We start from the raw sequence: 23,579 nt of genomic DNA on the forward strand, positions 1-23,579 counted from the left end.
GCAATGACCTGTCAGGGGTGTCCACCTTCCAGGGACCCTGTGCTGGTAAAAGTGAACAGAGGATTGGTCTTAGAAGAAATTAAGTGGAATGGTTTCTAATGTCCACTTTCTAACACAGCATTTGACTGTATATGAAGGTCATCAGCACAGTTATTTTTCTGGCTCTTATGAAATCTAGGACACTTGTAAAGGCAAAAACCCAAGTACTGCTCCAGAGAAGTAGATTTATGGCATGCTCTTTCCTCTCTTCCTTCTGCAAGGCTCTCAGTCTTTCCTTTTTCCACCAATTGAATAAACATAACTGCAAACCCACAGCTGGTACTTGGAATTGTGTCCCAAGTCACTTGGAAGCAGTCAAGAAGAGGCAAGCCAGCAACGTCTCCTAGTAAAAGCCTTGCCCCAGGGGAAATTGCACTGGAGGGGCCTGGGATTACAAAAGCAAAGGCTGGCAGGCAAACCCTTTGGCATTTAGAAAACAGCTGGTGTCGTCTGAAAGGTTCCGAGGACTTAAAGATGAGGTCCGAATTATTCAGATAGAGGCTTTCGGAGGAATGGAAGAGTGACTGAAAACAGCTATCAGGATCGGGTGAAAGAGAAAGACGGATGCTAAGGTGAACTGAGGTGATGTCACTCTCTAAGGGAAAGTGACCCATGCCACTCTCACAAGCGAGTCCACAGCACTTCAGTTGGGTAGGAGCCGGCCCTGGGGAGCCTCCTGCTCCAACACACCAGGGCGGCTCCGGGCCCTGCAGGTCAGCTGGCCGGTACACACACAGATGAACGAACTCACGGACAGAGCCGAACTCAGGGCTGGGCCGAGCGGGCAGCTCCTCCTAGAGCTGCGTCCCTCCCGCCCCGCCACGAGGGGGATCCCGGCCAGACAGACTTCCCTCAATCCCCTCCTCACCCCACGGTTCCAGGCCCTCCTCAGTGTGGAGGGGAACAAGGACGACGGAAGACAGCGCTGCCCTCCCAGTACCCTCTCCCGACCCCACCTGCCAGAGCAGAGCCCGCTCCCGTTAATTGGATCAAGGGCCGGGGGTGGGGAGGCGGGAGCCGCGCCGAAGCTGCCCCGCCGCTGCCATCGGAGCAGCCCGAGCCCGGGCCCGCCCCGCGGGCGCTGCTGACGGCGGGGCGGGACCCCCGAGTCCCGCGGTTGAAATAGGGGGAGGGCTCAAGCCGCGCCTCCCCCAGGTGGCCGCTGTCCGCCGAGCGTCCCGCTGTGCCGCGCCGCCTGCGAGGTAAGCGGCGGGGTCACCGCTGCGGGCTCCGCTCCTCCGGGCCCGGCGCCTGTCGGACTTGTGCCCCGTGGGTTGCCGAGGGTCCTGGTTGCAGAGCCCGTCCTGGTCCCGGCGCCGCCTTCCCGTGGCGGGCAGCGTGTCTCGGGACGTGCTGGCAACTATGAGGGAAAAGTTTCCTCATGGAAAGGGGGCGGGCGGGGGAGGCGGTACCTGGCTGGGTGCTGGCTGTGGGCAGGAGGGGACTGGGAGGCGGCTCGGCGCGGTTCGTCTGGAGGCGCGGCGGAGACCCCCGGTAGGTGCGGGAGCGCCGGCGCGCGGGGCAGGGAAGGGCGGTGGGGCTGCGGTCCCGCTGGGTTGTTTGCGAGAGGCTGGAGAAGCTCTCGCCAGAGCTTCGCTCCCTTTGCTTCTCTAAGCTTCGCCGGCTGCCCCGCCGCCGGCCTCCCGGGGCCGGCCCGCTGCCGCCGCCCCGTCACTGGGGGCTGCCGAGGCTCCCCCTCCCTCCCTCCGGAGCCCGCGCCTCCGCTGTGCCTCGGGGACAGGGGCCTCTTTGTGCCGGATCCGAACAGAGCCGCTTCCCACTCTGAAACCGGAGCTGCGAGCGCTGGCAGCGCTGTGCAGAGTGGGGATAAAGCGACTTCCCAGGACCCCCTGGGGAAAGGGGCCCGTGCTCGCGGGGCTGCAGTCCCTTGTCTCGGGCGTCCGTGTTGCCGCTCTGTGAGCCGGCCTCCGGGCAGCTGGATGGAGAATTTCGGCAGAGGGGACAGTTCTGTCCTTGTTCGTCCTCTTCCACTCTTCTGGCTGCCGACAGCAGGGAAGGGAGGGCGAGGGGCAGGCTCTAGGGGTACTGCCTTCGGCCGTGTCACCAGGCCTCTGGCAGGCTGCTGGGGTTACCGTGTCCTCTTCAGCCTAGGGCAGGAGAAAGCTGATAAACAGGGAGGGTATTAGCGGGCCTGAATATCCAGTGCTTGAGAAGACAGTCTGATTTGTCACTGGGCACGGGAGGAGGGTTCCGTGATCTCTGCAAAGCTATCGATAAATGAAGCTAGCGTGGCCCAAACGCATTAACCTGCTCCACCACTTTCTGTGCCAACTATGTGTTCTTTGCTTGCTTCAGTTCTTCAGGCATGCAAGAAGGCTCAGGGCTTGGTGGGGCAAATGAGGTTAGCTGACCACCGCCAGACACTTGTTCTAGCCCTAGGAAGTAGTCTGGCCTTTTTAGTCATTCTTTGACCTTCTGTACAGAAGTGATGCTCCCTACTTCCTGAAACTGGAAATGAACTTCTCTGCCCTTCAAATCAACTACCCATCTAATTCGCGCAAAGGAATTTCTGATATGATGGTAATTGATTACAGTACAGAACCCAAGCAGAGCCTCCCACTCCACCCTGAAGTGTCACTAAGCCTTACAGTGGGTGACTCAAGTCATTCTCAGGAAGGAATGAGAGCAGAATGCACAACTGCAATGTGTGGGCTAAAATGACAGGGTCCAGATACTCCTTGCTCCAGGTGTGAGCTGGTCTCTGGGTGGAGTCAAAGTGGAGCTTCTCCCTAAGAGTTGCATAACTGAGCACATTCTTTCATGCAAGGATTCACCTTTCCCTGAAGTCCACAATGTGCTTTATGTGAGATGAAGTCTGCTTTGATAGTGTTTTGTGTAATTAATGGTATTTATCTAGAAGTTCCCTAAAATATTTACTGGATTGTCCTTTGACTTGTAGCTTGGAACAGAATGAATGTGTGAGCTTGATCAGCTGCCTGCTGCCTTCCCTATTCTGTGCCTGGTCTATTGTATTGCTTTATTGGCTTTTTTTTTTTTTTTCCCCCATCTGACCTGTGTGTTTGAACTTCTCTGGCTTGCCTGCACTTGTTCAAGTGAAGACTGTCTTCTTCTCAGGCTGTAAAAAGCAGTAACTTCAGTGTGTCACCTACGTATAGGGCTGAGAACAACTGCCCACCTGGAACTCTATTATCAAGTGTCAACAAGTGAATAGGCTTGTGTGTGACTGGACTACACCAAAATGCTGCAGGTCACTGGCAGACTGTGTGTGTAACTAAGTCATAGAAGGCTGAAAATTTTATGGACCCGAATTAACTTCTTCACAGGATAATGACTGGTGCTTTTAGTCATTTTAGGTCTTTGTAGATTATACAAGACCTAGCCTGAATCTTTTGGGCTTTCTCCAGATGATCATGAATTTCCAACAAAAAGAAAAGAAATATATATCAGAGAAGTAATACATATTTGCATACATGCATTCATTTATATATACAAGATCAGTAATACAATAATGGGACTTGTTAGGAGATGAAAACTGTAAGAATGCTTTCACCACCACAATGGGGTGATGTGAGCTTCTGTCAGAACTCATGATATCAGCATGGCAAACTGTATATTCTTTATTCTGGCCATCTCAAGGGCTGGATATTATTCAGTTGTTGTTTGAACCATTTGGTCTGTGTCATGGCTGGCATCCAGAGATTGAACTGGGGACCTCAAAAGCTAAAAGTATCTGCTGAGTGGAAAAAGCTATACTCTTGATCAGAGAGCATTAATAAACTGTCTCTATTTTTGCCATCAGCTGATCAGTGATCTGTGAATTTAGGCTGCTCTTGAGAGTTCATGGGGAAATGCCTGAACAATAGGAGAGCTGTTTAAGCCCTTTAAGGAGCTCTTATCTTTTTAAAACAGACTTTGTGATCAGGCATGCTGTTTTATCACTAGTTACTCACTGCGATGGGTGTAGGGGTACTCTGTGAGAGGCAACTGTGACAGATAGATTAAAAAAAAAGCCTTAATATTTTAGTCTAAGACCTTAGTGGATGGGTCAGAAAACAGTGACTACCATATCTGGAAGTTTTCACAAAGAATTTAGGATTTTGCTCTTTGAAGAATTACAAAAGGACTTGGCATTCTTGGAGCAGTTAAGAAGCTGTTCAAGTGGTAGCTTTTTTCCACTACCTTGCAGCAGCATGATGATCACTGTAATTTAACATCAAAATGCACTCTGTTTGGGTACAAATTTTTCCAGCAGCACAAAGGAAAATGTCGGTGCAAAGAACCTGGTGCATCCTCTGCTGTAATCATCCAGCTTTGTTTCAGTGACCAGTACATTAGTCTCAAGTTCCTTCATGCTGAAAAGTGGGCTGAAGTGGGGCACTGCTATAAGGCAGTAAATGTGACTGGCATCCTAATCACATTTGAGCCTTCACTGGTTTCTCCTCGCTGTGAATGGGATGATGGGAATGAGCCTTTCAGACTTTCCATAGCTGGAATTTGTGTGTTAAATCTAGTGATTGTCACTGGGCACTGTAGTTTGTTGAAAAGGCATGTGAGGGATCTCCATGGTACCGGAGGCCTGGATCCAGAGGCATTAGGTTTGTGTGGGATTTTATGCTCTCTTAATAGGTGACAGTGGTAGGACTCTGTTTATTGCTACTAAGTTTTTCCTAGCTAGAGGCATTAGAATTGCTGTAGGCAACCCATAAGTGCTAGCAAGTCTTCAGGCTCCTCAGTCCTGTCCCTCCTGTGAACTTGCCCAAGCTGTGTCCCTCCTGTTTGCAGGAACATACAGTACTTTCCTCCTGGGCTCTCTGAAGGGATATAATCAGTCATTTCAGTCACCTACAGGTGATTTTCTACAGGTAGTAACTTCTGCCATCCTTCACTACAGATCCCCTGCTTCTGAGCCAAACTTCTCCCAGTCCTGAGGGTGTTGAGCTGCACCAGCTGTGGTGCAGAGCTCTGCTGTGGCCGTGTTGCCTTTTCTGACAAGGGCAAGAAGCTTTTATGGAGGATGGGGACAAGATGTAGCATATTTCACTTCTTAAATGATTACAGGTATTTACTTCTGCTTCTTGATGTTTTTAGTCAGCTCTGCCTTGTATGAGAGCTGGTAAGCTGTGGTAACCCACGGGAAGGCTTGTTGTTGACTTCAGCAGGCTTCTACTCCAATGCAAGCAAACAACTAGGGTTTTGAGCTGCTTCAGGAAGCCTTGCAGGGAAATAAAGCCCACTGGATTGCTTTGTTGTGTTTGTGGGTTTTTTAAAAAGCCTTCCAGTGTTCTTCCCTCACATGTCAGGTTGAATCCTGAGGACCAGAAACTGAAATAATTCTTTTGGGCAGTGGACTGAGAAAGCAAATGACATTCCAGTGATGCTGAACATTAAAATCTGTCCTGTCACATGTGCACTTTGGGCTGACTGCTCTGTTTGCCTGTGCTCTCCTAAAGTATTTTGAATAACATTTGGAGTATGAAGTGTTAATAGTCCTGTTTTTCAGCCTGAGATCCAAAAATTTATTTTAAGAGGCACTACTGATACTAAGGAGCGGATTCTGTGCAGATACTATGGAACTAGATAAAAGCTGCTCCATGACATGCAGGGCAATGAACTTCAAGAAGAATGTGTGAAGTATTCATGGCCTTTCAGTAGAAGAATTTCAGCCTTTCAGTACTTAAAAGGAGCTTATAAAAAAGAGGGAGAGGAACTTTTTACATGGGTGGATGGTGATCAGACAAAGGGGAATGCTTTTAAACTAGAGATTTAGATTAGATGTTATGGAGAAATTCTTTACACAAAGGGTTGCTAGAACAGGTTGCCCAGAGAAGTTGTGGATGCCCCCATCCCTGGTAGTGTTCAAGGCCAGGTAGGATGGGGTTTTGAACAACCTGGTCTAGTGTGTGGCATCCAAGCCCATGGAGATGGGTGTGGAACTAGATGCTCTTTGTGATTGCTTCCAACCCAAACCAATCTATGATTCAATGAAGTATGAATTTCTACAGTGCAGGCCAGTTCCTAATGGCTTTCCTACTTCAACCTTGTTACCTGTGTGTATCTCTGGGAAATCTGTCAGAAAGGTGTATGAATATGTTTAGGAGTGGAGTACCTCCAAACTGGCTGATCTGCCAAACTCTTCCTGAACCAGGAGATGCTACAAAGGGAATGTAAGTTCTCGCCAGTCCACAGAGCAAATGATGCTTTCTTTTCACATGTCTGGTCCCATAAAAGATTATGCAAAATGACTCTGTAAAACCTACTCTACAGTCCTTCCAGTTCATATGGTATTGAAATCGGCCTTAAGTTACAGTTGTTTTTATGCTGTTTAGATTGTCCTGCAGAGTAAACCTTGCTCTGGTAACCAAAGGTGAAAAAAAGAGCTTGCCGCTGTCAAAGTGGAGGAACTGGTCACACCTGGAACAGATGTAATGGGTATGATGCTTTAAAATCATTCTTCTTTACCATAAGAGATGCCCTAGCAGTCAATCTTACCTTATTCAGCTCCCAAGTCAAGGAGTTGGTTATACTCCCCTCTCCAGACTGTTTGGGACTCTAGACTCTGCAGGGAACTGGATGAACTTCAGAAATGCCTTGAGGATGATCTTTCATGTTTTTGTCTCCATTATATGAATATTTGGAAGGAAAGTATTCACATAATAAGTAGTTTTAGTAAATCAGCTTTTACCATGTAAAGCCAGAAATCTGTTTGATGCAACCATAGATAAAGAAATGCAGTACTTTGAAATAATTTGCCATATGATTGTCACACACTTGGTCTGAAGGACAAATTTCTTGCCAACTCTTATCTCCCATTCCCCTTCCTCAAAAAAATAGCCAGTGGAAAAGACAACTATTGGTAAGGGTAACCCAGAAATTGCAGAACTGCACATGAGTTTAAAAACTCACTGTGGCTTCCAAGTGGGAGAAGGGAGCAGAGAAGGCTAGAGACTTGTGACTGCTGTGCAGTCTAGTGAAGCAAGAAACCACCAGAAGCTCAGTATTAGCATGGATCTAACTGGCTTGTGACTCCCACAAAGGTTGTTTGATTACATTGTTTGCAGTCTGCTTCCTTAGGACTTCCTAATGCATTCATGTAAACTTGATCCTTACTCTTGGCATTGCAAGGTGATTCAGTCACAGGAGAATATTCCAGTGGCAGGAATTTACTGGAGTTTGTCCCCCTGCCTGCTCTCCATCCACAACCACAGGAAACACCCCTGATCGCCACTTCCCATTATTTCTGCCTTCTTTACTCAGGGTTAGATGAGTCCAGGGCACTTTATTCTGCTTGGATCCGTGCTGTTCATGTAAAGATCCAAACAAACCAAACTTCTTATTCCAAGCCCAGTTGGAGAGGGTAGACTGGTCCAACCTGTTACTACAATAACTTACTTTTACTAAGTTCCAGGCAACTGTGTTACAGGATGGACTATTGATCTTACCAGTCAATAAGTGCAGAAAAAAACATTACCAGATAAGATGTAGATTAAATCCTGGAAAATGTTTATATTCAGTGTGGATTGAGACTGCTGAGGAGAGATATACTAGCTTTGACTAGAGCTTTAAACACCTGTTTATCAGTGATTTAGGAAGAAAGAACTTTCAGTTGTTTGGGTTCCCATCTGATGAAAAGAGAAGTGCATGTATTTGCTCACAAGCTTGGTGTTTGCTTGCAGAGGCTGATGCAGCAGGGTGGGAAGTACCCTGGGAAATATCCTGCATAGAAGCAAACAAGTGGAGGCTAGGAAGTGGGACAGTGATTACAGTTCTCAGTATGTGCCTGGGTTAAAACCTTGCCCTGAGAGAGTGGTAGGACAGGGAGTGTGAGAGCTGGAAAGTGGGCAGGCTGTTACTAAGGAGTGGAACAGGAATGATGCTGTTCACAAGTCTAAGAGAGCAGCTAGGGTAGTGCTGTTCCTGGTAACTTGTATGTGTGGCTTCTTAGCAGGCTGTCAGCTGCAGCTGATAAACACATAGACACAATATACATGTTTAAATGATTCCAGCAACCATTTTGAATAAAAATTAGCATAGCCTATTGCCCTGTTTGAATATGGTACACAATGGTTCAGTGCTAGCTTCTTCCCTCCTTCAGCTCTGTATTGGAGATTAAATTATTTTTTTTAATACAAAGAACAACTGGGAAAAAAAGTTACACGTACCTTGACAGCCCACTACATTCCTTCATTAACATTGTCTCATACTATCATGTTAACCAGAAAGATCTGTGTTCCTGTAATATTAAAGATCTTCTACATCGTATTGGAAAATGAAAGCAGATATTTTCCTTTTCTTGGTAAAACAGTTTCTGCCGGGTAAAGCTATGTCAGCCAGGAATCTTCACCCCTAGATCAGCAGCAATGTATTAGTAGAAGCCTGTCCTGTAGCCTTGGCAGCTGACAGGAAGTAACTAATAAATGTAGAAAGATTGAGTTCTGCATGAACACTTTGAAAAGAGCTTGGGGTGGCACATGGGGAATATCTGTCATTGGTACATTAGCTTGGTGTGAATGTGAAGACTAAGCTGAAGAAGCTGTGGTCTGGACTCAGGGGTTCAGCCCTTCAAGTGGAACTGGATTTTCTGTGTTTTAGTACTTTGATATAATCATGGAGAATTTTGCTAGTGAACAGCCACACAATCTCTAAAGAATCATGGGCTGGGAAATGGGCTTCTGTTACAAGCTTGTACAGAGCTGAAGTGACCTCTGTGTGTAGTTACTGTTCTGCCTGGTGCCTCTCTGACCTTTCCCTGGCTGGAGAGATGAACTGAAATCTTGCTTGAAACTCTATTAGACAGCCCTGGCAGGCTTCAGTCCCTAGGGAGAGGCTGGGAAACACTGGCTTGGTCCCTTTCCCAGTCAGGTGACTGCTGAGGGCGTGACACTGCAATAAGATAAATACCTCTAAAGGAAGTCTTGGAGGATCTTTGTGTTACTTGGCCCCTTTGTAGCAGTAGACAAGAACTGTCCCTTCTTCAGAAAGGTGAGTATGCCTGTAAATACCAGACCTCCTATATAATGGCAGTGGAGAGCACATTACTGGACATCATCCCAGTTACTGGTTCAGAGCTACTGGATGTGCAATTCTAGAGATGGTGAGTCTGCAAAGGACACCCTGTCCCAAGCTCCATTCACCCTGTTTGGGACCTTGCTAGAGCTCTGCTGTACCAACAGCAATCGAGTTTGTTACACTGCTGGAGTGACGTGCAACCTCCTGGCTTCTGCTCTCCAGTTTCATTCTGACAAGTTAAAAGCTAAAAAAGGGATGTGATTCTGTAAGGGAAGGGGGGCTGCCATATTTTTGTGTATTTGGATTGTTCAGATTGAAATGTTTATCTGCAATCTATACCAGAGTGCCAGTGTTTTTGGAGGGAAAGGAATATCTTCACCACTGTGTGCCATATAGAAAAATGACTGGGGAATCAAACAAATTGGTTATAGAAAGTATCAAATTCCTGCCTTCTGGTGGTAGTTGTCATGAGGTGAAAATTAGTTAGTAGCAACCAATTACTGATTAATACTTTTGCTTAGCTTGGCTTTAGCACCTCTATAGAAATTGATCCACAATAAAAATGTGTCTCCACCAAAGCCTCAGTTATTAGGTAAGTGTAACTCAATTTGTTCCTACATACGTCTGTATCCAGCATTTGCTGTTGTAGTTGGGAAAGAGGAGTTGGGCCGAAGGCCTTGTCTGGTGCAATGTACAAGCTTTGTTTCTGTGGATGAATTCCTGCAGGGCTGCAGCCCTTTGAGCTTTTGTAGAGTTCAGAGGCTTGATCTTGGGGAAGTAAGAAAAACAGTTGCTCACAAAGATTCTTAGGAGACAGTCAAGCAATGCATAGAAGTAGTGCCTCGGGCATTTGGAGGCTGGAAGTATTGGAATGTGGTGTAGATGGAAGGGAATTTCTGTGGTTTACCTGCCTAAGGGAAAGCTTTCAATGGAGAAGAGAGATTATTAGTTCTGGGTCTGGAAGTTTTCTTTGTGGATCAGGACCCTGTTGCACAGATGCTGTGAAAGCAGGAAGCAACAAGGCACACCCTACAGTGCATAATGGGTTTCATATATTTTTGAAAGGGAAGGTTTTAGCTTGACACCTTGGTCTGAGGGCAGGCATCTGTGGTCTGAGACGTGTCCCTGACTGGTTCACAAGTAAGAATAACAACATGGCTTAAAGGTAGAAACAGCTCTATCACAATGGTATCCACTCTGGTATTTTCCTGAGTGGAGTTCAGTACCAGTGAGACAGTCATGAGCCATTCCACCTTTCTGCAGCTAAAGAACAAGAAGCATTTGTTGATAACTTAATAGGGAGTTGATAGCAGGTGTGGCCTAATAATTATGTTGGCTCCTAAGTGAGAGCAGGTATGTGGGGGAAGAAGGAAGATATCTTTTATAACACAACAAGCAGAAATAGTTGTAGCTGTCATTTGCATGGGTCAGTTTGCCTGATGTTGCTGGTTGTAGTGGTGTCTGTGCTGCCTTTATCTGTAACCCTCTGGAGGTGTGCAATGAATAGTAGTGCTGTCACTCTTCTTCAGAGAACTCGTCTTGCAGGAGCTGCTGTGAGGTCTTAAGAAGCTCTTAAGTGTGAGAGCTGATAAAGAAAGGTGGGAAGGTAGGGATAAACATTCCTTTGCCCTGCAAATATGATTGCTAGATAGCCTCCTCTTAGCAGAGGTGGCAGTGGCATCAGGAGGAGTCTTGTATGTGGTACTGGCCCACATAAAACTCTACTCGACCCAATATAACTCCAGCTATGTTGCTTATACTATACAGGCTCTGCCAGCCCTCCTGAATTCTTTGGTTGCTCTTGCCAAATCAGGCTGCCCACGAGGTATCCCTGTCATCTTTACTTTGCTGTAGAACAACCTCCAGGCTTTGGCACATATATTTATTTTTCCCTTCAAACTTGGGCTTTCCCTTGTCTCATACCCTTGGTGGCTCACACCACGTGGTATTTCAGGAATAGATAGGCATGAAGGGGTGGACTGGCAATCTACTTGCTCTTCTAGGGCTCACTCAGGGTGACAGCAGCAGCTGTTCTTTTCAGCCCCTCTGTGCAGTACTAAGTACCTTCCCTATGTCTGCATGCAGATCCAATTTGATCTGCTGACTGACATGGGCTCACAAAGTATGTAAAGTCCAGAAAAAGCCCAGCAGGAAAAGGTCCTTCTTGTTCTTTGACCTTTTTTGCTTCTACCAAGCTGGATTTTCCTGGATTTTTAGAAAGGCTATACAGCTGCTATGGACTCAGGTCATGGAGATTAGCCTGGAGAAATATACCATTGCATTTTACTGTATTACTGTATTTTGCATTATACTGTCATTGCATTTTGCCCCCAGCTACTGTGCTGATGACTACAGTAAAGCCTTAGGCTGTGGCATACTTTGCCCCATGATATTAGAGGTGCTGAAAAATCATGAGAGTTCAAAAGCAGGTTGAAGAAATTAATTTAAGATACATCTTACATAGGTGGCACATCCAGCTCAGGGAAGTTCCTGTCAGCAAGTGGTTAGAGGCTCGGAGAGCATGCAGGGAGACATCATCATGTTATGCTTGCTCTGTTGTCAAAGCAAGGGAAGGTATCTCCTTTTGGCTGCTGTCTAGAAAGGCTATGAGGCCATGATAAACCTTAGTCTGATCCAGCACAGCTGCTATTATATTTCAGAGCCTGTTAGGGATAGTAAATCTGGCTATTGGAGTTGGTAACTCCTGAGAAAGCAAGCAGATGTGACTCAAATTCTAACATGGAAACTGCAGAAAGAACGGATTTTTTTGGGGGGATGTTTGTTTAGCCTGACTGTCCCTCAAATGAACAAGCCTACGCTGCCATACAACAGCTTTCCACATTTACCCCCCAAATTCTAGTACCATGTTGTCAGCCTGAATTGGAAACCAGAGCTGGAAGGCATGTTTGTGATTCATTGCTTCCTGATAAAGTGAGGATGAGGGAGCAGCGTGGAAAAAGTGATACAGTATTCATGTGTCATGTATAATTGATCTATGTCTTCATCAGGAGAAAGAAAGAAAGGATGGGTTTTAAATACACTTTTAGATAACTTCATGAATTTTTTTTTTTAATTATAGCAATTTCACGAATATTTAGTCTGGCTTTATTTGGGACTCCTGGGAAGCCTTATAAGGCTGTTAATGAGCTTTAACCTTTTATCCAGTGTCCTGGACCACTCTGAGTCACAATTCTTCCCCCTCAACCTGTTGCCCTCCCCCTCCTCACCAAAAGTCATTCATTTGCAATAACCCACTCTGCTTTTCTTTCCTTCCTTCTCTTTCCCTTCCTTCTTTCATTTCTTCTCAAAAATGGTTTTATCATCTGGCTAAAAATCCCACTTCCAGGTTTACTCTCAACTGCCCTAACCTTCCAGCCTTAGTTGAGTGCATATTGGTGACTGAGAAGGGATTTTTTTTTTTTTTGCTTGTCTGCCACTGAGGCTTTTTGTTGGTTTTGTCTGGGTTTTTGGGTTTTTTTAAAATAAACTTTTTACATTGAGGTAAATCCCTAGGGATGTAAATGTGAGATAAACAGAAATGCCTTATTCTGCCCTTGCTTCTCTTAGCTTCTGCAGACCTTTTACTTCTCTTTGCTCTGTGGAAAGCTGATGACAGTTAGCTGTACCATATAGCAAAATGAAGTATTTCTGAGGCTGTGATGGGAACAGCTTACAGAAGCAAGGGACAAAAAAGCTCTCCTGCTAGAGGGCCACATTGTATCAGTGCAGTGCTAGGTGCTCTGCTACTGAAGGGACTGTAGACCAGAATATGCATTCTGGTGAGTTTTGGTGGCTTTTTATTTTTTTCTTTATGAAGTTCTGAAGTTCTTTGACTTGTGTATAAATTTCTTCGTCTTTAGTTAAAAGAGACTGAGAAGGTATATGTGTGTCCCCTTTCTCCCAAAGGCAGCTGTGTGTAAAAGTATATGCAGCAGGGCATGGAGATGGTGGGGTTTACTAAACTGGATGCTGTCCAGTAAGGGGGGACAGGCTCCACATGGGGTGCAGGTTTATTTTAGGCCTTTCTGGCCCAAGCTGTTCCCTGTGCTCAGCTGTTGTGATGCTACCTTTCCTGCACAGTGCTGTCAGCCACCCCAGTGTTTCTATTTTAACTCTCTCTGGGGCTAGATCTTGTGACACAAGGATCTGGCATCTCTCCTACGTGCTGGAACATGGCATCTCGGGAGGCACAGTGGCTGCAGCTGCTATATCAGAGGGTGCCCCTCCTAAGTAGCTAGTAGAAAAGGGACACCCCTAGGACTGCAGTGCATCAGAACAGGCATCATCCCTGCAAAGCAGTGTCTGACCGTGACCATCTCTGTCTCCTCCAGTCTTTTTTCAGAGTCTGAAGAGATTGAGACACACTTGCCGGCTTCCCACTGCTCCCCTGCGGCATCTTGCTTTGGCTTTCAGGTATGTAGTTACTGGGGCCAGGACTAGAGTTGCATACCCTGGAGGCTGTAAGATGACTTTGCAGTCGGCAGGGAGGGAGGACAGGGACAACTGGTGGCATGGTGGAGGAATTAATTTTTCAGGATTCATGTACCTGAATGTCATATCTCATTTAACAGCTTGCTTCAGTGACTATAGTTCAGTATTTCCAGGTTTCTGAAGAAGGCCATAGCAACAGCAATAATGTGCTTCTGACACACTCCATGGGATGACACTGGGCAAACATAGCCAAATGTCAGAAATTCCTGCAGTCTGGGTTGGGCCGCTTCACTGTGTGGCTCACGCCACCAAGAAGGATTTGCATGAGGTGGGAGATGTGGACTCTTGACCTGATCTTCATCTCTGCTGTGTGCTCTGTGGGCTGGCAGAATGAGCAGATACCTCTCTGGGGTGTGAGGGAAGCTTTTTATAACTAGGAATGTGCAAGAGGAGAAGTGGCAGCAAAGGCCATGCATGCTGCATTAACCTGGGCTCGTCTGGAAAGAACTGGGTTTGTCAGCAAGTGACTGGGCTTGGGTTCTGTTACTCCTTCTCTCATTCTTGCACAAGAAAAACCCTGAACCTCTCCCCAAGGAATTCATAGTGTTGTACCACATCAGGAACAAACTGGCAGTGCAGGCTAGCACAGGAGATTGGGCAAAAGTTCTAAGATAGCAGACAATGAGATGAAAACCTTTTACATTCCAGTCTAGATTTTGAGCCTAATGCAGTGAGTGTAGTGAAAAGGGCAGCTGTGTAGGGATGTTCCTAGGGAAGCAGGGCTGCTGGGTAATAGGCAGGTGAGCTGTGCTGCCCTTTTGTTGGGTATGCCCCAGCATGTTTCTGTACTTCTGCTCAAGCCCAGCTCAGCTGGTGGGCAGCTTACAGGGCTCCTCCCCATTCAAGACATGCCTGCCTGCTGACTGCTCAGCCTTGTTTTCCCCAGTCAGTTGTTGTAATCCTGTAATCCTGAGTCATACTGGGAAGCTGGAGTCATCGCCATTGACACAAGACTTATTTTAAATCTTTCAAGGCAGATTTTAAATAGCTTTAGCTACCTCTGTTTCTGTTACTCTCCTGAGGACCTTGGTTGGATTAATGAGCATCTCTGGTATCTGCACAGCCAAGGTTTGGCAAGATTGTCTTCTACAACATCCTTTCCCAATGTGTTACAGGCCTGCCAGGGAGGCCTCTTGTCTGCAGGGAGGGAGGAGGCCATTTCAGCCCTGGGCATCTCTGCTGGACCTTGCCATCTGCAGCTGGAGGGGCACTGGTGACAGTGCTTGGCTGCCGGGCAGCAACTTGGGCTCCTCCAGCTCCCAGAGTCATGGAGAACTATGCTGTCTGCAAAGGCCCAGCCAGTGCTATGTTTGAAATCACTTTTCTCTCTTGTCAGGTTAACTGAAATCTGCAAACATTCCCTGCTGCAAGAAAAAGAGGGTGATGTCATCAGAAGATGATGCTGGCGGGGAGGCTCCTGGGGGCAGTTTCTGGGAGGTAAGGAAGGATAATTAGAGTGTGAGGGAGGTAGGATTGTCATCTTACCACCCACTGATGGAATTAGGGGGTTGAGTTCCAGGTCTGTGGGTGACATGTTGTCCTTGAGGAGTGCAAGGGAGGAGCTGTGGGAAGGTTCAGTACCATGCTGTGTGTTACTGTAGGGAGTAGTGACTGTTTTGTAGGTACTGTGGAATGAGAATTCCTCGTTCAGCTGACATCTGAGCTGTGAGAGAAGCAAGCAAAGCATCTCAGCTTCTTCCCTCCAGTGCTGTCTGCCTGAGACTGCCAAAGGAGGGTGTGAGCCCAGATGCTGCCTTCAGAAGGGCCCGTGTTCCCTCCCCATGCAATGACGGAGGTTGTCTGTACTGCAGGAATGCCAGAGTCGGTACGGTATAAACGATCATGCTGTGTGACATTTCAGGCTGGAAACTACAAGCGGACAGTGAAACGTGTGGATGATGGGTACCGGCTCTGCAATGACCTTATCTCCTGCTTCCAGGAGAGAGCCAAGATAGAGAAGAACTATGCCCAGCAGCTAACAGAGTGGTCCCGTAAGTGGAGGACCAATGTGGAGAGAGGTAAAGTTGGCATATTAGACTGGAAGCAGGAAGCAATCATTGCACTCCCCTCTTTGAGAACTGTCTCTTACTGAGGTGACGCTGTTTCCTTGAGGCACAGGCTTCCCTTCCCCAGGAAGGGGGTGACTTTCTTGGGTGTCTTTCTTGTGTGTTTGCCTGTTTATTTTAGTCAATCCTCTGATCCACTTGGAGAGGTGTTTTCTTGTCATGTGCTTGGTTATCAAAAAAATAAATCTTGCCAATAGTTTGGCAAGTCCTTTGGCAGTCCATGTCTTAAATCAAGCTGGATGTACCCCCCTTTTAAAGACGGCTTAGCTGTCTTTTCCTCCAGCCTGAGAATAACTACTAATGCTGTGATTTAGTGGCAGTGTGCTCAAGCTCATAGTATCTCACAAAGTAAAAAGAAACAATAGGACAGATGTTCCAAAGGACCTGCTGCTCTGTGGAGCAGAAGCCTAGCTTCAGTCATGAACTAATGTTGCTGTCCTACCTGAAGCTCAGGCCAGATTTGGGAAAAGGATTTTCTACAGAAACCTTCTCCTGGCAGGTACCATCTGGGACAGTTGAGGCTGCCCAAAGATATGCCCATCTCATCCAGCTCTAACAGCCAGTCTAGATGCTGTCTGGTGCAACTGTGGAGACCAGTCGGTGCTGACTTGTTTGATGGGGCAGAGTTAGTGAAGTGAATCCATACTGGTGGATGTATGTAGGAGGAAGAGAATCTGCATTCCCTTCTGTGGGCAGTAGGTACAAGAGCCCCTCTGGTGCTTATTCTTGCAGGTCCGCAGTATGGTACTCTGGAAAAGGCCTGGCATGCCTTCCTGACAGCTGCAGACAAACTGAGTGAAATTCACTTGGCTGTCCGGAACCACCTGGCTGGTGAAGATTCAGATAAGATCAAGGCCTGGCAGAAGGAGGCCTACCACAAGCAGATGATCGGAGGCTTCAAGGAAACAAAGGACGCAGAGGATGGGTTCCGGAAGGCCCAGAAACCCTGGGTGAAGAAGATGAAAGATGTAAGCAAAGTGTGAGTGGGGAAAGAGAGATAGATAAGGGTAGTTGAGCTGGCTGCCTGATTTCAAGAGCGACTGGGCAAACAAACTAGGTTAGCCAGAGTAGCAGACAATTCCAGAGAGAAATGGATGTCTCGAGGGTCTATGTTCTTATGGTTTTATAACTTCCTTCCCATATGGGAAGACTTTGGTCACAGGTTCTGTATTCCTGCACAGCAGGTGAGCACTGACAAAGAGATCATTTGAAGGTACTTCTTCCCGCTGGACCATTGTTTACTAAATGCTGAACTGGCATTTCTGTTAGGTTACTGCAGACTCTAATAAATGTTAACATGCCTCCTCTGAGTGTTGGAAAATCAGTGTGGGCAGGATCATGGCTTTTTCTGCATCCCTTTTCCTACAGGTGGAGACTTCTAAGAAAAACTATCATGCAGCCAGGAAGGAGGAGAAAACGGCCCATACAAGGGAGAACCATGCCAAGGCAGACTCGTCTGTCTCACAGGAGCAGATGCGCAAGTTGCAAGAGCGTGTAGAGAAGTGCACTCAGGAGGCTGAGAAGGTGTGTGTGTGTGTTTCATGGACTGGGGTCACAAGGATACTCCTTTCAGGGAAAAAGCATTGGTGATAATGTCCCTCAGTGAAATTACTCAGCTGAACCCTGTAAAAAGATGTGAAATCCCATAATCGGAGGTTTTAGTGAGCTAGACTCAGACTTTAGTAACTAAGGTCTTGGTCTTTGGAGTTAGGCAAGATCCTAATTTATAAATAAATTTAAAATAAAAAAGGAAAAAAGTGTAGGGGATTTGGTGCAGGGGGTGGAACCTGTAGAGCTGAAGACTTGGCTACCAAAAATAACTGATTTGTCCACAAGAGGGAAAGTGTAGAAGGTCCTGTATGGAAGAGAGTAGTAAGCAAGAACAGGAAACTTGCAAGAATATTAGGAGAGCAATGGACTGGGACATCAGCTGTGGATTTCTTATTTCTTTGGCGGTTTTGTTCAGCTGTTCAGTGGGGAAAAAAAACTTGCCAGTCCCAAGCCTGAGTAGGGAGAGTTGTTACTTGTTTGCCATCAGGGCAACACATCTCACTCACCTTTGCTGTGCTCCTGCTACAGTGCAAGGAACAGTATGAGAAGATGCTGGAAGAATTGAATCGTTACAATCCCCGCTACATGGAGGACATGGAGCAAGTGTTTGAAGGCTGTCAGGAGGCAGAGCGCAAGCGATTGTGCTTCTTTAAGGAGATGCTTCTGAATCTGCACCAGCATCTCAACCTCTCAACCAGTGAAAGGTACTGGGCCTGATGCAGAGGGGAATTCTGCTAGCCTGGAATGCTTAGGCTCTGGTGAAAGGTGCCAATTCTGGTGTCTCTGGAAGCTGCTTGCTTGCATCAGCCAGATCTCATTCTTTCCCCTTTCAAATATATCTTAGAACTGGCATTTGGTCTCTTTAGAGTGACCAGTGCTAGGGTCTGTGATTGTAGGCAGTGCCAGGCTCCCCAGAGAGGATTTTCTGCCTTTGAACCCTTCCTTTTTCACTACTGTCCAGTACTGTCCTGTGTGTGTACTTCTATGAAATGCCTCCATGTTGTTACATGTAATCCCAGGCTGAGGAATATGGCTCTGTTGCCTTCTAGTATTGATGGTTATTCCACCCATTTTGCCCTTACTAGCGAGACCTTTTGTGAAGTAATGCCTGTAAGCCCACAAGTTGCCCTAAGGAGAGATTACACAGGGGTAACAGGCACAGCCAAAAATCTTCTGTGCCCCTTTGATTGTGGAGGCAACAAATCTGAGCCACCTCCCTGTCCGTGTGCAAGAATGTGCCAAGTTATTTCAGTGCTCACTTAATGAGCTGTGCAGAGAGCTGGCACTTGTTAGGCAGTGCCACACCAAACAAGACTGTCCTGTTTGCCAGGCTGACTCTCCAGTAAGAGAGGCTGTGTTTTCCTAGGACTGAATCAGTCCTGCTCTAGCATCCTTAATCCTGTGGGATTGAGGATGCTATGTAATTGTGCACACGGTTAATCTCTTCCTTCCTACTTGGCTTTTGGGAAACTGCTGAGGGATTTGATTACTGGTGGTTCTGTCTGCTCTGGTTGTAGCTTTCATGCGTTGTATCGGGATCTCCACCAAGTCATCATGGCTGCAGACAACCAGGAGGACCTGAAGTGGTGGCGCAACACTCATGGACCGGGCATGGCGATGAATTGGCCTCAGTTTGAGGTGGGGAGCCTTCTAGAGTGTGTTAATGCTATTTCCAAACAATTAGCTGCTTACCTGAAATTGGTGATTACTAGCCTTGTGTTGGAAAGACCATGTCTTTGTTCAGCAGACTCGAGATGTTGGGCTCTTCTGAAATTGTTGTGTTGCAAGCTGTCTGCTGCCCAAAGGGGCACATGTAGGCTGCCATGCTATACTCCAGCCATCCAGCTGTAAGGTCAAAGAACAGGAGGAGGTGGTGCTCAGGGCTGTGGGACAGCTTTCTGTCATGATTTTCTCTCAAGCTTCTCTTGTTGCACCTTGGGATTGAACAGAAATGAGCCTGCTATACCAGCAAGGCTATTGAGCTGACCAGTTCAGCTGCTACTGAAGTACAGCCTGGTCTTCTGTTGTTCTGTATTGGGCAGAAAAGCTAACAGAGCTTTTCTATCTGAGTGGCTTGACAGTATTACTGGTTTTCCCTGGACAGGAATGGTCCCTCGAAACACAGAGGCAAATCACCAAGAAGGAGAAGAGTGGCAAGATGGCTGATGATGTCACACTGACCAGCATTTTGCCTACACGAGATGGTGTTGTCTCACAGACTCCTCTGCAGACAAGGTAAAGGCTGAATTCTGGGATACATCAGGTTAGGAAAAGTACAGTCCTGCCAAGGGTCATGAATGAGTTGGATTGATGGGAATAATCTCTTCCTTAATTTCCTGTCTCTTGCCCATGGCCTTATCTGTGGCACTCTGGAAAAGGCCATGTAGAAAATACAGTTTAGGGTAGCTGTTTGGTTTTGGGTTTGTTTTGTTGGGTTTTTTGGGCTTTTTTGTCTAGCATATTCTGCCTCACGAAGTGCCTTCCTGGTAAAGATCCTTCTAGTGACAGGATTCAACCCAATCTGACTAGTGCTGTCTGATGATAGCATGCATTTCCCCAGTTCTTCCTCCAAGACAGGGTGAGAAGAGTTGGGAGTTTTGTGGCTTCCTAAATGAAGGCAACAAATTCTTATTGTTTTTCCCCGGTATGGTGCTGAGTAGTACATGACAAGTTTGGGTATAGCTGCTTCCCTTGCCAGGAAGCAAGCCTGGAGAACAGGGAGAGGCAGAACAGACTCATCCTACTGTTCCAATAGCTGTCCTGCTTTAAAAGATAGACTCTGGCCAAAGTGAACTGAGCAGAGAAGAATGGGGATATAGAGATTTTTCAAGGCCACTACTGTATGTTACAGTCAATTGGATTCAGGGGCCCTATTTGCCAATCTACAGGTTTTCCTATCAAGAGGAGCAGAACAGTCTCTTCTATGACACCCTGAAGGCACCAACCCATGTGAAGTTAGTATGGAACATAGCCTCTGCAGGGTTTTTGGGGTTCCAGATGTCTATCCTCTGCTGCTCTTCCCCTCTACTCTTGTCCCTGATTTGGAAAACAGAATTCCAGACATCTCTTTGGGATGCAAAACACAGCTTTTCCTCTCTGTCTTATTCTTGGCTGGAATAACTCTGGATGCAGCTGGGCTCTCTGGCCAGTTAGGACTGGCCTTCCTTGTGTGAGAGGATCTGCTAGACTAGGAGGAGGTCATGAAGAGTGTGTGTGTATGTGAAAATACCTTGAAAGTGAGTTATCCTCCTGGCCCTCAGGGTTCTAATGCTGGGGTGCTTTCAACAAAATGTAGTATGTCCTGAGATCTCTCTTCCCTGTTCACCCTTGCTTGGCTTCTGGGCCTCTTGCACCCTGTCCTATAGCAGAGCAGTCTCAGGGGGAGTCAGAGTGGTGCATGGTTCAGGAGGAGGTGGGTGAAAGATCAATCTACTAACAACCATCTTGTCCCCTCCTGCCTTCCACACACAGCGGAGGGAAGGAAGACATTTCGGAGTGGTCAGATGAGGACACTCCCAAGAAGTGCCTGGATGCCAGCGGGCACGAGGAAGACCTGACGGTGCCAGGTGTACGGGTACGAGCCCTCTATGATTACACAGGACAGGAGGCTGATGAGCTGAGCTTCAAAGCAGGTACAGAAGCACTGCACTCTTACTAACCTTTCACTGTCCTCACTTGGGCTCACTGAATGTTTGGAACACTGTAAGAATTGGATGTCTGACATTTATTCTTCCCTTGATCTGACCACTGCCAGCTCCTTCAAGGTGGATAACAGTGGGAAATCCAGTTTTTTCTGGATCAGAAGGTAGCGAGGCCACATGGAAGGAGACTCTTTGCCTTGGTCAGAGTTTATTCTGAATTGTGTCCTGAACCTTTATTCAGTGCTTCTCCCTTGCACCATTGATATAAAAATTACATGGGTGTTCTGGATTGTCTTCTCAAATAATGTGAAGATATATATTTTGGGAGAAGTTCACCTACTGACATGTACTACTGAAGGTGGAGGTCAGGTGGCAAAAAACATCTATTGCAAACTGATGCTCAAAATGGGTATCTCGAGAATGGAGATCCTGGCTTGCAGCAGAGGATTGAGCACTGGAGCAAACAGACCTGTCTCCTTTTCATCCTTTAGTTAAATTTAAGTTTGCATGTGCCCTTCTCTCATCTTTAAGTGGACATGGTGATCTTGGGAGTGTCTGATCTTGTTTTGAGTTTTACATAGTATCTCTGTGCTATATCTCTCCAAAACACACCCATTTAAAGTCAGTGAAGTCCTTCAGTAGCAGGGCCTTGTGCCTGAGGCCAATATCTGTGCTGCAGTGTTACCATAACTAGTAAACTTCCTAACGCTAGCTTGTTGCTTTAAAATATCCTGCAATATGGGTGCTCTAGAACTTGACTTTGTTCTTTCTTTCAGCTCAGCAGATGAAATGGGGTATGACTTGTTAGCTGTAGTCATCTCCTTTTTGAATCTGTTCTGAGCAACACATACCAGTAAGGCTTCAGCTTAAGAGCAGACTTTGAGACCCTGCCAATGTGGGATGTGCCCATTGATGCAGTCAGACCCTCTCTGGCAGAAGTATGACCACCTACTGGTGGAGGAGGGGATCTTTCTGCCCCTTCCCAAAGCAGATGTGGAAATATTATAAGTGTTTCCTGGTCATAGGTCTGAGAAATCAGTTGATTTCATGCCTTACTGCCCAAACCAGACACTCCATCATGGAATAGGCATTTTGGGTCCCAACAGCCAGAGCTTAGCAGCTTCTTGTATTTCCTTCCCACTTGCCTATCAGAGGATGCACTAAGAAAAAATTGTCTCAGATCTCTGATCACTCTGTCTTGTAAGCATGTTCCTTAGGGAGAGAAGAGCAGTCAGAACTGTAGGGCACAAAAGATTTCTGGTGCTGAATAGAAGAAGCAAAGGTCTGTTTAAGTTCCTTGGCCGAGGTGACAGTACTGAGTATAAATACTGAAGAGATCAGTGATTCTGGCTTTGATTAAACTGCATTATGATAAACATGTTGATAAGGGGAGAAGTGGGATGACGGAGACCAATAGTCTTGCTTTTTATCTAGTCATCTTAGGTGGGTAAAAATGTCATGCTACCTTTCTCAAGGCTGCCTCCTAATGACTGTTCTTACTTTTAGGTGAAGAACTAATGAAGATTAGTGAGGAGGATGAGCAGGGCTGGTGCAAGGGCCGACTTCTCACTGGTCAGGTTGGACTCTATCCTGCTAATTACGTTGAGAAGGTTGGCTCATGATTGCTGCTGCCCTGCCAGTGCCTCACAGCCATACCAGCATCTCCTGCACAGGTCACTGGGTCACTCCTGGCCCCAACCCACCTTTGCAGTATATCCAGCAGCTTCTGGACTTTAAAGGCACATATTCCATGTAACTAATGCTTCATTTTAAACATCTAGATCTGTAGGGGTTTTCTAAAAAATAAACAAGGATGAATAAAGACTTTTCTGAGCACTACAGTAGTGTAGGAGTGCAGAAAGAAACCAATCCTTTTGACTTGCACTCAGCAAAATGAGGTGTTTTCATGGAGCTCTATAAAAGAAAGCATACTTGCCTGACTTCAATGCACATGTATCCATAGGGTGTTGAGGTCTGCCCTGCCTCCAGGCTTCCTGTACAAAGAATTTTGGATATGCAGGGTAATAGGGAATTTCTACTATTGCTTCCCCTTTTTAGCTCCATCTAGCTGACTGGCAGAAAGCTCTGTATTCTCCCATGTCTTTTATAAGTTTTCAGTATCCCTCACCTGCAAGCTTGTTGGCTTCCTTGGTAAGGCAGCTGGTATAAGTGATATACAGCTTCAACCTGAACATCCCTTTTCACTGCCCTCATATTTATTGGGATAACCCCAGGAATGAATGAGAGTATAGCTGAGGCACAGGAGAAAGAAGCTTCTGTCTTGCATGGTGTAGCTGTTCAGGCTAATGAGTTGTGAACAGATCTGCTGTACACCAAGTTGGAATTGACTGAATGCTCCTTGAGCTAAAATGGACTTTTACATGACACATGCTGAAGGCTGGTTTTAACAAAATGACAGCCACATTCCAGTGCTGTTCTGCTTAGGATTCCTAAATTCAATTGTGTATGCTGGGGTTTCCAATGCATCTAGATTATTTTGGCTTCACCTCTCTTCAAGAGCACTTAGTGCACAGCAGAGACCCTCTTTTTTTTCTTTCCAGTATCTTCTTGACTTACACAGGGCTAAAAGTGCACTCCCTGCTTTGCCAAAGACCCCTGCACTGTGATGAGGGTTGAACTGTGGAAGCTGCCTGCTGGTTGGCACAAATTACCCATAGAGGGGTAACTCCCTTTTTTGTCCTGAATTGCTGCAAGTGCACTTATGCCCAGTTGTTAAGTGCCATTCAGCAGGAAGGATGTAGCAAACATCTTTATCTCACCTGTCCTTCTGCCTTTGAAAGCC

The 23,579-nt window shown here is 46.5% G+C and overlaps 2 protein-coding genes across 9 annotated transcripts in view; one reads left to right on the forward strand and one right to left on the reverse strand.

Moving 5' to 3' along the window:
- Positions 1-1,102, reverse strand: part of DDB2 (damage specific DNA binding protein 2) — a 16,900-nt gene extending 15,798 nt beyond the window's left edge. The window contains exon 1 of the mRNA XM_088166932.1: positions 908-1,102. The gene's annotated coding sequence lies outside the window, so the exon portion shown is untranslated. The remainder of the gene's footprint in view (positions 1-907) is intronic.
- On the forward strand, positions 1,089-22,613 carry PACSIN3 (protein kinase C and casein kinase substrate in neurons 3). Of its 8 annotated transcripts, none has more exons than XM_014881892.2 (12): positions 1,089-1,241; positions 13,359-13,440; positions 14,855-14,955; positions 15,380-15,536; positions 16,317-16,552; positions 16,953-17,108; positions 17,664-17,839; positions 18,653-18,773; positions 19,240-19,370; positions 20,024-20,089; positions 20,607-20,767; positions 22,283-22,613. In XM_014881892.2, the coding sequence occupies exons 3-12, from the start codon at positions 14,902-14,904 to the stop codon at positions 22,396-22,398; spliced, it is 1,374 nt and encodes a 457-aa protein (XP_014737378.2). In that variant the 5' UTR covers positions 1,089-1,241; positions 13,359-13,440; positions 14,855-14,901; the 3' UTR covers positions 22,399-22,613. The 8 variants fall into 8 exon arrangements, with proteins under 8 accessions (XP_014737378.2, XP_088023064.1, XP_088023060.1 ...); XM_088166934.1 differs by lacking the exon at positions 1,089-1,241 and adding an exon at positions 1,413-1,533; XM_088166936.1 differs by lacking the exon at positions 1,089-1,241 and adding an exon at positions 5,060-5,079.
- Positions 22,614-23,579: the final 966 nt, after the last annotated feature.

Source organism: Sturnus vulgaris, chromosome 6 (genome assembly GCF_052056855.1).
Source record: "Sturnus vulgaris isolate bStuVul1 chromosome 6, bStuVul1.hap1, whole genome shotgun sequence".
In the NCBI taxonomy this organism is placed as follows: domain Eukaryota; kingdom Metazoa; phylum Chordata; class Aves; order Passeriformes; family Sturnidae; genus Sturnus; species Sturnus vulgaris.

Excerpts from the sequence above, each read along its gene's own strand:
- PACSIN3 (XM_014881892.2), top strand. The coding sequence starts at position 14,902 with ATGTCATCAGAAGATGATGCTGGCGGGGAGGCTCCTGGGGGCAGTTTC. Across the intron at positions 14,956-15,379 it reads CTGGGGGCAGTTTCTGGGAG|GCTGGAAACTACAAGCGGAC; the intron begins GTAAGGAAGGAT and ends GTGACATTTCAG. Across the intron at positions 18,774-19,239 it reads TGAATTGGCCTCAGTTTGAG|GAATGGTCCCTCGAAACACA; the intron begins GTGGGGAGCCTT and ends TTCCCTGGACAG.